This window comes from Mytilus galloprovincialis, chromosome 13 (assembly GCF_965363235.1).
Source record: "Mytilus galloprovincialis chromosome 13, xbMytGall1.hap1.1, whole genome shotgun sequence".
Classification (NCBI taxonomy): Eukaryota; Metazoa; Mollusca; class Bivalvia; order Mytilida; family Mytilidae; genus Mytilus; species Mytilus galloprovincialis.
In genome coordinates this window covers 26,966,285-26,981,997 of record NC_134850.1, presented here as the reverse complement: position 1 = coordinate 26,981,997, position 15,713 = coordinate 26,966,285, and the positions used below count along the sequence as shown (strand labels likewise).

General features: G+C 32.6%; 1 protein-coding gene across 3 annotated transcripts in view; it reads right to left on the bottom strand.

The window, feature by feature from the left end:
- Positions 1-15,713, bottom strand: part of LOC143056113 (uncharacterized) — a 72,343-nt gene that overhangs the window by 34,350 nt on the left and 22,280 nt on the right. For all 3 annotated transcript variants that reach the window (XM_076229195.1, XM_076229197.1, XM_076229196.1), the window contains exons 15-22: positions 13,186-13,311; positions 11,667-11,757; positions 7,873-7,962; positions 6,463-6,603; positions 5,144-5,248; positions 4,237-4,336; positions 1,861-1,981; positions 820-933 (exon numbers count right to left, since the gene is read on the bottom strand). In XM_076229195.1, the coding sequence (XP_076085310.1) occupies positions 820-933; positions 1,861-1,981; positions 4,237-4,336; positions 5,144-5,248; positions 6,463-6,603; positions 7,873-7,962; positions 11,667-11,757; positions 13,186-13,311 (888 nt within the window). The remainder of the gene's footprint in view (positions 1-819; positions 934-1,860; positions 1,982-4,236; positions 4,337-5,143; positions 5,249-6,462; positions 6,604-7,872; positions 7,963-11,666; positions 11,758-13,185; positions 13,312-15,713) is intronic.

Here is a 15,713-nt window from a genome sequence, read left to right as displayed (position 1 = left end):
GTTTTGATGTGACCTCATAAACGACGTCTTGACAACATCTACATCGATTGATGTATGACATTTATTTATTTCACATGTGAAATTATCGGTTTTTATTTCACAAGGAAAGCACGGTATTTCATAGCAAACAAATAATTCTTGGTATTGAATAGTGACTTTATAGAACACTTTAAAAGTGAAAAAGATCGTTGGGTTGTTTGTCAGTTATAATGCCACTTATTATAGTTGTAAACAGTTTCATAGAATTATAAAACTTTCCAATTTTTGAAATTATTTTGAAATATTAGAATATTACTAAAATTTAGCAATATTTTTCACTGTGCATAATCTTATAGAAGGGTAAATATATATTATATGATAAACAATATATTATAATAGTTTATATAAGCTGCTAAAAAGTATATCTTGAATCAGGATACAAATGAAAATAACGAGAATATAAACAGTTTGTGTGTAAATGTGTCAGATATTTTGAGCTAATTAGAACACAGCTTTGTTTACAAATCTTTATAAGGACATCATATTAGAATCTGAAGTTTTTGTAACAGATCAATTATGCTGAGGGCTATTCCAGAAAAAAATGTATGGGGGGGGGGGGGGGGGTTGGAAGGCACATTATATTAATAATACATGGGTGATGGCTATCAGAGCAACTTTTCACACTATAATGCACTATAATTCTCAATTACAATTGTCTGGGTTGTGGGTGCTGACAAAAACTGCCTTCAGACCCCCCATACATTTTTTTCTGGAATAGCCCCGAGAAATTTTTACTGTTTATGTCTATTCTTCACAAAACTAATGGCCATGTTGACTTACTTGTTCGTGTTGTGTAGGGTCCACAAGTGAGACCAGGTCCAACAAAGAGTAAAGCACTAAAGCATTCTTCATTGTTAAGTCTATCCCTTCTAGAAGGTATACATTAAGTAGTGCCTGTAATAATATTAAATAAGTCTATAAGTCAAAATTCCTACATTTTGTTTTTAAAAACAATGATTAAATTGACACAAAGAAGATTATCCTGTTTTAAATCAGACCCAACTGGATTTTTGTCTTATCTGGAAAACTGATTTCTTATATGTTTCTTTAAATATTTAAGTTTATGATTGGTTTTTTTTACATAAATTTGTGAATTGAACTCTTTTTTTAAATATGTTCTATTGTATTGAATTGTGTGAAATTGTAATCATTGTTTGTATGTATTGCTTGACCCTTGTGGGTGTAGTTTTGCAAACTAAGATTTATCCACTTTTGTATTGTTGCAAAAGGATCAATCATGGAAAATATTGAAACTTTATTGAACGCATCAATGTAAATGTAACGGAATTTGATGAGACTGTCATCAAAGTGAGAGGGTTAGCGTTATAAAACCAGGTTTAATCCACCATTTTCTACATTTGAAAATGCCTGTACCAAGTCAGGAATATGACAGTTCTTGTCCATTCGTTTTTGATGTGTTTTGTAATTTGATTTTGCCATGTGATTATAGACTTTCCAAATTGATTTTCCTCTAAGTTCAGTATTTTTGTGATTTTACTTTGTAGTAAGGCAAATTTTTTTTTTAATTTGTTGGTAAGTAGATTTTTTGTGAAAACTTTCTTTTTTTCTAAATTCCTAACCTTGTTCAGAATCAAATTCTTAATAACCCATGAGGGATATTACATTAAAATGTATGTGGGAGGGTGGGAAGGGAAGTTTAATTATTGAATGTGGGTCACAGGTCTTTTTTCAGTATGTATCTATTACCATCATGTATAATAATCTAATAATGGTTCTTGGTTGTATGGATATTTTGAAAGTCCCTACCTACCCTCCCCCATAAATTTGAATGAAATAGCCCTGATTAATTGAATAGCTTACATGTAAACTTGGCGGTGGATACAATCCACTCCCACCTTCCTTCATCCACAAGTCACTGACAGCAGGACCCATGTTATTAACCATGCCATCAATTAGTAGTAAATCTGTTTCACCAATATCACTGAAAAATACAGTAGATTTAAATAAATCAGCATTTATTTTCAAAGGTAGAACTATAAACCATGAATTCAGAGCTGGGAAGACAATTCTTCATTCAATGCTGGTTTTCAAAACGGCTTCAATTTTAGTAATGAGATATTTTACACAATTCTTATCAAAATGAACCATAAAACATAGCAGCACCAACCTCATTTAAGAGTAATAAGTTTCTTAAAAAAAGTTACACAATTTATTGTCCTAAGCATTAACCAACTCATAATTCAATATGTAGGAGAACTGAAAATACGAGTCTGATCGATATTAAAAATCCTTAAAGGTATCAACTTATCGTCTAGCTGTAGACCAAAAATTTGGTTTCTCTGAACAGTATTACTGGCGAAATGACTATCAAAAATATGAAGTTCATTCAACATGTTCAAATGGCATAAAAATATGCAGCCAAGTGTTCTTAGTTCACATGGCCCATTATACAAGCCAAATAATTGTCAAAGTTCACATGGACAAAAGCCTGCAGAATTATGGCTAACGTTTTATGGGCCAAAATTTATACAAACAAATATTTGTATCTTTCATTAATTTTGTCGAATATAAATAAGGCCATTTGTCTTTTTCGCTTGAATTGCTTTATATTTTGTCATTTAAAATTCTTTTATAGCTTACGACATGAACAGGTTTTACTCATTGTTGAAGGCTGTAAAGTGATCTATAGTTGCTTTACATCTATGACATTTGATCTATTGTCAATAGTTGTCTCCCTTTGGCATTCATACCAAATCTTCATATTTTTCTATTGATGGCATATGCTAACGATGCTTAAAATGCATGCATGTGATATGATTGGAATGGTTCACATTGCAACAAGAGTGCACACGCTGAAATGTCTCCCCTTCTTTACTCATCATTGATATTATGTTGATAGTCCTAAATATAAAGCTTTATTACAACTGTCACATAAACTTAACCAGGAAAACTAAACATTGACCAATGAACCTAGAAAATGAGGTCAAGGTCAGATGAACCATGCCAGGCAGGCATGTACAGCTAACAATTCTTTCATACAACAAATATAGTTGACCTATTGCTTGTAGTTTAAGAAAAACAGACCAAAACACAATCTTGTAAAAACTTAACACTGAGCAAAGAACTGTGAAAATGAGGTCAAGGTAAAATAAAACCTGCATGACTGTAATATAGATCATAAAATATTTCCATACACCAATATAGTTGACCTATTGCAATTAGTATTAGAAAAAAAGACCAAAACTCAAAACTTAACTTTGACCACTGAACCATGAAAATGAAGTCAAGGTCAGATGACACCTGCCAGCTAGATATGTAGACCTTTTGATCATTCCATACACCAAATATAGTAGACCTATTGCATACAGTATAAGAAATACAGACCAAAACACAAAAACTTAACTATAACCACTGAACCATGACAATAAGGTCAAGGTCAGATGACATCTGCCAGATGGACATGTACACCTTACAGTCCTTCCATACACCGTATATACTAGACCTATTACTTATAGTATCTGAGATATGGACTTGACCTCCAAAACTTAACCTTGTTCACTGATCCATGAAATGAGGTTGAGGTCAAGTGAAAACTGTCTGACAGGCATGAGGACCTTGCAAGGTACGCACATACCAAATATAGTTATCCTATTACTTATAATACAAGAGAATTTATCATTACAAAAAATCTTAACTTTTTTTTCAAGTAGTCACTGAACCATGAAAATGAGGTCAAGGACATTGGACATGTGACTGACAGAAACTTCGTAACATGAGGCATCCATGTCTTCCACCTTCTTAAATATAAGGCTTTTAAGAAGTTAGCTAACGCCGCCGCCACTGTAGGATCACTATCCCTATGTCGAGCTTTCTGCAACAAAAGTTGCAGGCTCGACAAAAAACCAATGCAAAATGGTGGCAATTAAACAAATGGTCCAAACTGGGAAAGATTGACTGTTTGTGTTTTAACACCACTTTTAAGCACTGCTATTTGGGTATTTCCTGGCAGCCAGTTTTTATTGATGGAAATATAGTGTCTGGAGAAAGCCACTGACCTTCAATAAGAAAACTGACAATCCTAGTCAATTTAGATTGCAGTCGAGTGCACCTGCACAAGTGGGGTTCGAACTCACAACCTCACTATTGACTGGCTAGTGATTACAGTAGTAACTACCTAGACCAACCGGCCACAGAGGCCCCCAAAAATGGGCAAGATAGGCTAATCTAAGGACTTACTGGTGTAGTTTCTGGAGTTCCTGTCTCCGATGTTCAAAGGCCTGCACCAAATTAGCTGCTGGGTAGCTGTATTGCCCTGGCAGTAAATGCTCATCTAATTCTATTGAAAAAAAAAAAACATTTGTAGAAAGAAGAATACTAAAGTTATTTAGAAACTGTGCATTCAATCATTCTTGTTGCTATCAATGTTCATGTATTTTCAAGGATATTTGATTTCAAGCCCAGTAAAATTTTACTTCTTTGATCATTTAATGTACATTTATTTTCAAGTATACTCACTAAAATAAGTATTCCACAAATAATAATGATACCACAGCATACTAAAAATAAACTGCTGTGGTTGTCTGATGTCATATTTAAGTTATTTAAAGAATTTAATGTAGATGGAAGATTTGAAATTGTTTTCCGCTTTGTTTTGTTCACAAACTTTATAGACTTAGGATAATTAATAACTTCACACCTGTCTTAAGTTTGATAAAAATTTGACCCCTGCTATTTTAAATTTGACATCAACCAGTCATCTCAGTTTTTCGTATAAAAGAAATGATTTGACTTTCATAAAAGGTGTCATTTGTTAAAGTCTCAATTAAGTTACCATGAGCAATTTAACCACAGACTGAACCTCAAATATTGACAGAATTGCTTTGTCACACTAGCTCAAATAAAAATTTTAGTTTTAATTTTTGTAAAATCTTTTCAATTTATATTTTTGCAATAATAAAAAAATCTAAAAAAAATTACATAATTTAGTTCATTATTATTTGTGGGATACCAGTTTTTCGTGGATTTCCTCCGTTGAGGTCAACCAAGAATTTAAATGTTCCCACAATTGTAAAAAATTTTCAATCCAAGAAATTTGGTCCCCGCAAAAATTAATGAATCAATAGTATTATAAAAAACTTCATACCATCATGTTCAGGTAGTAGTCCTGCTCTGACAAACCACATCACAACCTTCAAATGCTGACTGATATACAGAACCACACTTAATTTACTCTGTAACTGTATGAATCCTATAAAAGTAAAAAAATTATAACAAGAATGTGTCCCAAGTACACGGATGCCCCACTCGCACTATCATTTTCTATGTTCAGTGGACCGTGAAATTGGGGTCAAATCTCTAATTTGGCATTAAAATTAGAAAGATCATATCATAGGGAACATGTGTACTAAGTTTCAAGTTGATTAGACTTCAACTTCTTCAGAAACTACCTTGACCAAAAACTTTAACCTGAAGCGAACGGACGCACAGACGGATGAACGGACGCACAGATGGACGAACGGACGCACAGACCAGAAAACATAATGCCCCTCTACTATCGTAGGTGGGGCATAAAAATCAAATGGTGCAAAATTTTATATTATATAATGAAGTTAATTCTAAGTAGAAAAGGACCATGAAGAGAAAGAGACAGACAGGGTTAATTGATCAGTATACCTCTTATTAAGAGGGAAAATTTAAACAAAGTATTTTGATTGGCCAATCTCATATATTTGTGGGGGTATATTCTATAATCTACCAGTCTGTAACTAAAGGGATCTGCCATTTTGATTTCCAGAATTTATTCATTGGTATGTGACTTCTTACAAATCTAAAAAGCAGATGTCTCACCTGAAACTCTTTTTTATCAAATTTAATGTATCTTGTTAAGAAAAGTAATTAAAGATAACATATATCTGGTGTTAATGCTTGACCTGAAAATTGCAACAATGATGTCATTCTTGTTAGCTTCAAAAGACGAGAACAATATTTCGTAGAATTTTTCCAATAATGTGATTCTTTACCCTGAAGTTGGTTTTAAATTAAATATCTGTTAGTTTTGCATTAAATTTAGTTTGATTGATTTTTTGTGTGTTTTAACGCCACTTTTTTAGACCTATTTTGTCCAGCCAGTTTTTATTGGTGGAGGAGGCTGCAGTGCCTAGAGAAAACCACAGACCTTCGATTAGGAAAACTGACAATCCTAGTCAATTAAAATTGGAGTTCAGAGCACGTGTACAAGTGGGGTTCGAACTCACAACCTCTGTGTTGACTGGCTTGTGATTACAGTAGTAACCACTTAGACCAATGTCCACTGAGGCCCCATACATTAAATTGGAGATAACTGTATTGTGTGACCTATGTTAAATTAGGTTTTATTGTCACCTTTATCAGTTTACAAAGCTCTGCTACATAAACTCAATTTGTTGACTTCAATTTACATGTACAAAATTTCGTTGAAATTACCTTGCTCAGTGGTTGATAATCCTTGATTTAGAAGATGTCTAAAAATAGCTGCGAGATGAGACAGTTTCTGATACGCATGATGTAACGTCAACATTGACCTGGTGTCTAAATTAACCACTGACCAATCATATAAAGGTGAACCTGTAATAAAAGAAACTGATAATGTACCAGGATTTCAAAAACCATGAAAAAACAGATGTAAAATTCAAATTTTTATTCAATGATGAAAATGTGTGTTACTTTTTAGCCAAAATCTGCTATGATGTATTATTAAAAAGAAAAGGTATTTTATATAATTGTAGATAATAATGTGTTTTGTAGAAATTTTATAGTCTCTCATAACTCTTTTTAGAGTGGCTCATGTTGTTTTAAATATTATTGTTATTTTATAAATGTATAAATGTATGTCAATTTTGAGGTGAGACTCTAATAAAGTATTTGTCTTGTCTTGTCTTGTCTTGTAATCAAAGCAAATAACCTATTGCAACAGAGATACATATATCTTACATTTTTTGTAATTTTGATAGTATAATGCAAATATTGAAACTAAAATGGCAATATTTATTATGTGAACTATGCAAAATATTCAAAGTTAATGAACCATGACTTAAGGTGAAGGACCAAATAAACTCAATGAAATGAGAAATGCCTAAGCTTATAATACTGCACACTAAATACCATGGCCTTATCAGAAGTAGTTCCTTTTGCACCAACTTAAACACATTCTATAACTTGTAAACAATGAAAATTTTTCAAATTCCATGATCTTTGATGAGAGGGTTGGGCCAAATAAAAAATGAAATAATCTCCCTGGAAATTTTGCAAATGCTAATACAACAGTATACCAAATATCATTGACTTATCATCAGTGGTTTCTCTTAAACTGAACAAATCACAAACTTCTACACATTAACGAAAAAAACCCATTTAAAGTAAATAGACCATGATTGAGAGGGCAGAGCCAAATAATCTTCATGAGATGTGCCTTTACTATTATACTTCTGCATACCAAATATCCTTGACCTACCACTTGGGGGTTCCCCTTAAACTGATGTAATCACAAACTTATATTTGTTAAATTAGCAAACCTTAATAGTCAATAAACCACGACTGAGGGGGCAGGGACAAAATAATCTACATGGAAATGAGATGTGCCATTATGAAAATACAATTGCATACTAAATATCAACCTACCACAAGTGGTTCCTGATTAACTTATCTAATCACAAACTAATACATTGTGGACGACCACACCACAAAAAAATTAAATCAATAATATCAAGTAATATATTCTCAGAATTCTAATCAAATTTGCATGACAAATGAGAGTGGCTATTTGAATTCCAACCAACCAACACACAGTGCATTTTATATTGACCAATCAAAAGTCTTGAGCAATATTGGACTTACATGTATTATCGATTGTATTTTTAATATGTACCACACGACTCCATGACCAGTCTAAAACGAACTTCAATGTGCAGCCATGATGAACATATTCTGAAAAACAAAGATAAGACATGAGTCATCAACGAGGCAGTCTCAGAAATTACATATTGAAATATTAAAGTTCAATCACCTGAAAAAATTTGACTTCAAATGTTTTAATAGGCAGGGGCAGATAATTTTAAAATACGTTCAACTACAAAAAAATATGTTTCATAAATGCTGAAAAATTCTGACTTCAGAATCCTATAACTATCATAACAATGGTTACTTTGTTTATTTTTTCCCCCTGAAAATTTGACTTTTCATACAAGATAAACATAATATTTATTTTTTCTGAAATTTCACTTTTCATACAATATTAACATAATAATGTGTATATTAAAGGGTTAATTTTTTTACCAAATTTGGTAAATCTGCAGTTTATCTCATGAATCAAATCCAACACTGTCAGACTAACAAAAATAATTGATCACAAAATCAAACAATTCATAACTGTTCGACAGGAAAATGTCTGTTTAACAGTAATATTCATGGCTGTTCCATTTAAATACACCTAGCACTGACAAATGACAATCAAACAAAAATATTTTGTATATAAAGGCAGTCTGACAAACAACTATTCTAATTGCAGTGGCCTCATAGTAAATACAGATAAATTGATTCAATTGCTACTTTGGATTGATACTATTTTAAAGGTGCTTTCAAAAGGTACTAGATATTTCGGAATGGAACAGCCGTAAACTATTTCAACATTTATAAAATGAAACTTACGATGATAGTATACCGCTGCCAAGATAACAATACAGAATGTATAAACAATGCAAAAATATTCTTTTCCTTTTTTATTGTTTCTACAATATTTTCAGTGGCATTTGTGTGTATCCCCAATATTTTATCTTTTGTCATCCCTAAGATCCGTCTATAAAGAGTTGCATTTATTGTTACTTAAGGATGTACTTAGGTGAGGTTTTGGAATTCGTGTCAAATGTTTGGACTCCTTGGTGTTTTTCCATTAATAGCTCTTGAAAGGCCATTTACCAAAATTTTAGAAGATTCTTGATTTTCTTTGTATAGTTTTGAGACCCAAATAATACCTATGCAAACATAAGGTAAAAGTCCGAGTCAGCCTTTTCCTGTCATATTTTAAATCTCAAATATCTCGAAAAGGAGGTCCATGACCTATCAATATTTTTAGCTTATTTTCATCCTTAGCGAATGCTCTACCAGCTTTAAGTATCAATTTTAATTTCTTAATTTCTTCATTTTCACCTAACCTCACCTAAGTACATCCTTAAGTACAATATACAGCAGCAAAACCTTTCTTAAGGTGGTACCTAACACTACAGGGAGATAACTCTGTAAAGTCAGCTAAACGTTTTAATTACGTTGTGTTTTAAAAGAAATATTAAGCTTCTCAATGATCAAAATTGATGTTTGTCAAACTGCTATATAACCAATGTAATTTTTCTGACAAAACGGTTGGTTCAAAATTTTTGAAATTTTTATATATTTGTCAAAGGGTCAAAGTAAATACTTTGTCAAAATTTTAAGAAAATTAAACGAGCCAAATTAATTTTAGTGAAAGTGTTGGGTACCACCTTAACAAAACCCCTTGGGCATTGAATATCTAGTTCAGATTAGAAAGGTGGTTAAATTGATAAAGAAGTTTCATTGTTAGTCTCCATATGGATATAATATTCAGTAAATACATGTTTGTAGCTTGCACAAGATTCATATTTGTCAGGTTTCAATGTATAAATTCTCAATCACATGAAAAACGACACAAACATTAAAAAGTCATTGAAATAGGTCAAGGGTAACTTTTATAAACAAATATCTGTCACATATTACTAATTAGAACCTGTCTTGATCACAACAGGTATAAAGAACCTAGTACCAGGTTAACCAGATGCTCCGCAGGGCACAGCTTTATACAACCGCAGAGGTTGAACCCTGAACAGTTGGGGAAAGTATGGACACAACATTTAAGCTTGATACAGCTCTGAATTTGGATTGTGATTAAATAGTTGACACAACATAGCTTTCTGACACAGAATGAATGTGGTCTAAGAACTTAAACTTAAAAACTATAAAAATTTTAAATTGCACATTTACCTATTATGGTCCAATATTCAAAATCTAAATACATGGTTAGATTCAGCATATCATAGAACCCCAAGAATTCAATTTTTGATGAAATCAAATAATGTTCAAATTTAAACCCTTTAGACCTCAATGTTGACCAATTTGATAACCGGGCCCAAATATTAACAAGAGGCTGTCACAACGACAGCAAACCGGATTTATTAACATTTATTTGTGTCCTGGCAATATCACAAGAACCATTACTGATGAATGGTGAAAGTGAAAATCGTCAATATCAAATTTGACCTCCATTTTGTCATCAGTATCAACATATTAAAATTTGAAAAGCTTAGATTGAACGGTTCATGAGTAAATGCAACAACCTGAATGGAAACGCCATTTTACGATCTTTCAAGAACCATAACTCCTGAACGGTAAAAGTCAAAATCGTCATTATTGAACTTGACCTCTATTTTGTCATCAGTAACAACATATTAAAATTTCAAAAGCTTTGGTTGAATGGTTCATGAGAAAATGCACGGACACGACGGGAAAAACCATTTTTCAATCTTTCAAGAACCATAACTCCTGAACGGTAAAAGTCAAAATTGTCATTATTGAACTTGACCTCCATTTTGTCATCAGTAACAGCATATTAAAATTTCGGAAGCTTTGGTAGAACAGTTCATGCATAAATGCACGGACACGACTGGAAACTCCATTTTTCAATCTTTCAAGAACCATAACTCCTGAACAGTAAAAGTCAAATTCGTCATTATTGAACTTGACCTCCATTCTTTCATTAGTAACAACATATTAAAATTTGGAAATCTTTGGTAGAACAGTTCATGCGTAAATGCACGGACAACTCCATTTTTCAATCTTTCAAGAACCATAACTCCTGAACGGTAAAAGTCAAAATCGCCATTATTGAACTTGACCTTCGTATAGTTGTCAGGAATAACATATTAAAATTTTAAAAGCTTTGGTTGAACGGTTCAGGAGTTAATGCACGGACAACATTTGATTGCCGCCCGCCCGCCGTACATCCCCAAATCAATAACCGACATTTTTGTCACAAAAATCCGGTTAAAAATCTAAATACATGGTTAGATTCAGCATATTGAAGAACCCCATATATTCAATTTTTGTTGAAATCAAACAAAGTTTAATTTTGGACCCCGATTTGGACCAACCTGAAAACTGGGCCCAAATATTAAAAATCTAAGTACATGTTTAGATTCAGCATATCAAAGAACCCCAAGAATTCTATTTTTGTAAAAATCAAACTAAGTTTAATTTTGGACCCTTTGGACCTTAATGTAGACCAATTTGAAAACAGGACCAAAAAATTAAGAATCTAAATACACAGTTAGATTTGGCATATCAAAGAACCCCAATAATTCATTTTTTGATGAAATCAAACAAAGTTTACTTTTGGACCCTTTTGGCTCCTAATTCCTAAACTGTTGGGACTAAAACTCCCAAAATCAATTCCAATCTTCCTTTTATGGTCATAAACCTTGTGTTTCAATTTCATAGATTTCTATTTATTTGTACTTAAGTTATAGTGCTAAAACCAAATGTCTTGGGACGACGATGACGACGCCAACGTGATACCAATATACGACAAAACATTTTTCAATTTTTGCGGTCGTATAAGTACTAACCTCCAGGGGACCAGTCTTGTATACATCTATTCAGAAAAGGTAACATGTTATATTCTAAAGCCATTGTTAATAACTGTTCTCTCATCTGTGCCTGAAATCCAAATATCATTTTAAGTAATCCACCATTTTAAATACATGAAAGGAAATATACTATATAAAATAAAGTTTGTAACATTTTTGTTGTCATTTATTAGAAAAAAATGCAAATCTATTCAAGGACTGGAATTGTTCAATATTTTTCAATTATTAAAATCATGGTTTGAGATGTTTCCAAATGCTGTCATGTTAAAGAGTAGTATGCAATATTTTCCTCTTAAGATCAATCAGATTCAGCTTTTTATACTGATCCTTAGATTTTAGATAACAAAAAGTGTTTTCTGTAAAACTTTCATTTGCTAATGGCTTGTAGATTTCTTTACTACAATCTAGTGAGAATCTTGATTCAGACTTTCTTGAACCACATGTTAAAATAAATCAAATAAGTTGATCAACCAGCTTCACCAGCAACAAGGGAAATAACTCATGACAAAGGGAAATAACCCTATCTAAAATTAAATCAATGGACAATTATCTGTAGTCACTATGAACTTTTTCTTTAATACTTTAGCCCAATACTGTAATCAAAACATATGTAGTCAATAGTTTAAAAAAAAAGATGAAGGGTGGAAATATTTTTTTTATAAAGTAAACAGTTCATTGTTTAAGTTGTGAATAAATCATATTAACACTAGATTCTCAGAGTTCTTGAAAAGCCATAGTCGAAGAGATTTGACCACCAAAATTTGAAAAGGAAGGACACAATTTTGGTATTTTGTAAAAGAAATAGTAGTGAAGACCAGTAGTTTTTTCTTCAGGGACCACCAGATATAAAAAGATTTCGAGAAGTTTGGATTCTACAATCACTGTGATCTTTTATTTCTATAAGACACAACACGAGTCTATGTTTATTATGGAAAACTATATATAGACCGTTTTTAAAGATATTCATTTTGGTTTTATTTTGCTGTTAGGTATTATGCAGTATTCCTAACATTGTTTTTTTATTCTTTGGGCCTCAGTTGAAAAGTGGTCTCTGAAGTGATCAATATCCTGTCAACACTGAGGTTGTGATTTAGATCCCCACTCTTAGTATGGTGATTTTGACTCTGTTCTTAGAGCTAATTTCCCATGCATGTATAGTAAGACTTTGGTAAGCTTGCTTGCTTTTTTATATATTGTCCAATTGTTACTGGAATAACATTAAATCAAATTCAAATATAGTATATACAGTTTTAACTATGACTGTCTATATTGTTTGCAGATGTTGAAATCTTAATTACAATGATTGAGCTAATGTTTATACATACAAAGCAAGCACAAAAAACAAAGTCTAGCTCTACATGCATTAGGAAATTAGCTCTATTTGACTGCAATTGCTGGTTTTTCCTGCTTTTTGGATTCCTCCATCAATGAAATTTGCCTGCCACTAATAGTACTAATACAAACAATTAATTAATACACTTTTGATTAATTAACATACTGTGGTGGGGTTGTGAGATGAAATGTCTAATGGCCGAGGAAGTAAACCCATTAAGATACACAAATTATACTGTTCTTTGCAGTTTAGTAAAACGGATGGACCTATCTTCTCCATGCTAGCTAAAACCTGCAAAGATAAAAATGAAAACACTGAGCAAAGACATACTTAATATCTGAAATGTTCATGTGTATAAATTTAACTTTTTCTCATTTGAAATTGTAATGTAAGGGCTATTCCAGAAAAAAATGTATGGGGGAGGGGGGGGGGGGGGGTTGGAAGGCACATTGTATTAATAATACATGGGTGATGGGTATCAGAGCAACTTTTCACACTATAATGCACTTTAATTTTTAATTACAATTGTCTGGGTGGCGGGTGCTGACAAAAACTGCCTTCCAACCCCCTCATACATTTTTTTCTGGAATAGCCCTAAGATAAACCCTACAAAAAGCTGTCATTGTTTATTGAAATGCATACTACAAGACCAATACGTTAGAGTTCACACTACTTCAGAATCATAGGAACGAGGCATTTCTTTTTTTGAAACTGATAGGGGAAAGTGGTCAAACTTGAAAGAAAAGTGCTTGATCACCAGTTGAGCAATAATATAATGATATATGCCCTATCTGAGGTCCAAATTGGAAACAAAACCTGTCACAAAAAACCTAATATATAGTATTTAATTTTTTGGATTTTTTCACCAGTGTTTGTTTATAATAATTTGAAATGATGAGAATTTATGGACAAATTTTAGGCATTCATTAATGTTAGTCTAGAATATGAAAATGTAGACTTTAGAAAGTAAGTCACTATAACTTTCAAAAGATTACCATTGGGTTATTTTCATAGATTGCTTGATTTTCAATCTGAACGGTGAAATTTTGTTTTAAAATCAAAATTTAATTTAGGATGTAACGTGTCTTTTGATTGGCTGAGGTTATTTTGTTATCCCCCATAATCATAATTTAGTCATGTCACTGTGACGTCATTAAATTATAAGAAATGACTATAATATTTTTTTCTGTCTATTTGAAATAACACAAGAGTGCACACGCTGAAATGTCTCGCCTTCTATACTAATCATTGATATTATGTTGATAGTCCTAAGTATAAAGCTAAGCTTTATAACAATTGTCACATAAACTTAACATTAACCAAGATAACTAAACATAGACCAATGAACCTTGAAAATGAGGTCAAGGTCAGATGAACCATGCCAGGCAGACATGTACAGCTAACAATGCTTCTATACAACATATATAGTTGACCGATTACTTATAGTTTAAGAAAAATAGACCAAAACACAAAACCTTAACACTGTGCAATGAACCGTGAAAATGAGGTCACGGTCAAATAAAACCTGTGCGACTAACATAAAGATCATAAAATATTTCCGTACACCAAATACAGTTGACCTATGGCATATAGTATTAGATAAAAAGACCAAAACTCAAAAACTTAACTTTGACCACTGAACCATGAAAATGAGGTCAAGGTCACATGACATCTGCCCATTAGACATGTACACCTTACAATCGTTCAATACAACAAATATAGTAGACCTATTGCATATAGTATGAGAAAAACAGACCAAAACGCAAAAATTTAACTATAACCACTGAACTATGAAAATGAGGTCAAGGTCAGATGACACCTGCCAGTTGGAGATGTACACCTTACAGTCCTTCCATACACTGAATATACTAGCCCTATTGCTTATAGTATCTGAGATATGGACTTGACCACCAAAACTTAACCTTGTTCACTGATCCATGAAATGAGGTCGAGGTCAAGTGAAAACTGTCTGACAGACATGAGGACCTTGCAAGGTGCGCACATATCAAATATAGTTATCTTATTACTTATAATAAGAGAGAATTCAACATTACAAAAAATTTGAACTTTTTTTTCAAGTGGTCACTGAACCATGAAAATGAGGTCAAGGACATTGGACATGTGACTGACGGAAACTTCGTAACATGAGGCATCTATATACAAAGTATGAAGCATCCAGGTCTTCCACCTTCTAAAATATAAAGCTTTTAAGAAGTTAGCTAACACCGCCGCCGCCGGATCACTATCCCTATGTTGAGCTTTCTGCAACAAAAGTTGCAGGCTCGACAATAAAAAATGTGGTGCACACTGTTAAATAATCTGCTACGCACGTTATTCAGTGTGCACCACATTTTTTATGTTATTTCTTCATAGACAGAAACAAGAGTGCACACACTGAAATGTCTCGCCTTCTATACTAATCATTGATATTATCTTGATAGTCCTAAGTATAAAGCTAAGCTTTAATACAACTGTCACATAAACTTAACATTAACCAAGATAACTAAACAAAGATCAAGGAACCTTGAAAATGAGGTCAAGGTCAGATGAACCATGCCAGGCAGACATGTACAGCTAACAATGCTTCTATACAACATATATAGTTGACTTATTACTTATAGTTTAAGAAAAATAGACCAAAACACAAAAACTTAACACTGTGCAATGAACCGTGAAAATGAGGTCACGGTCAA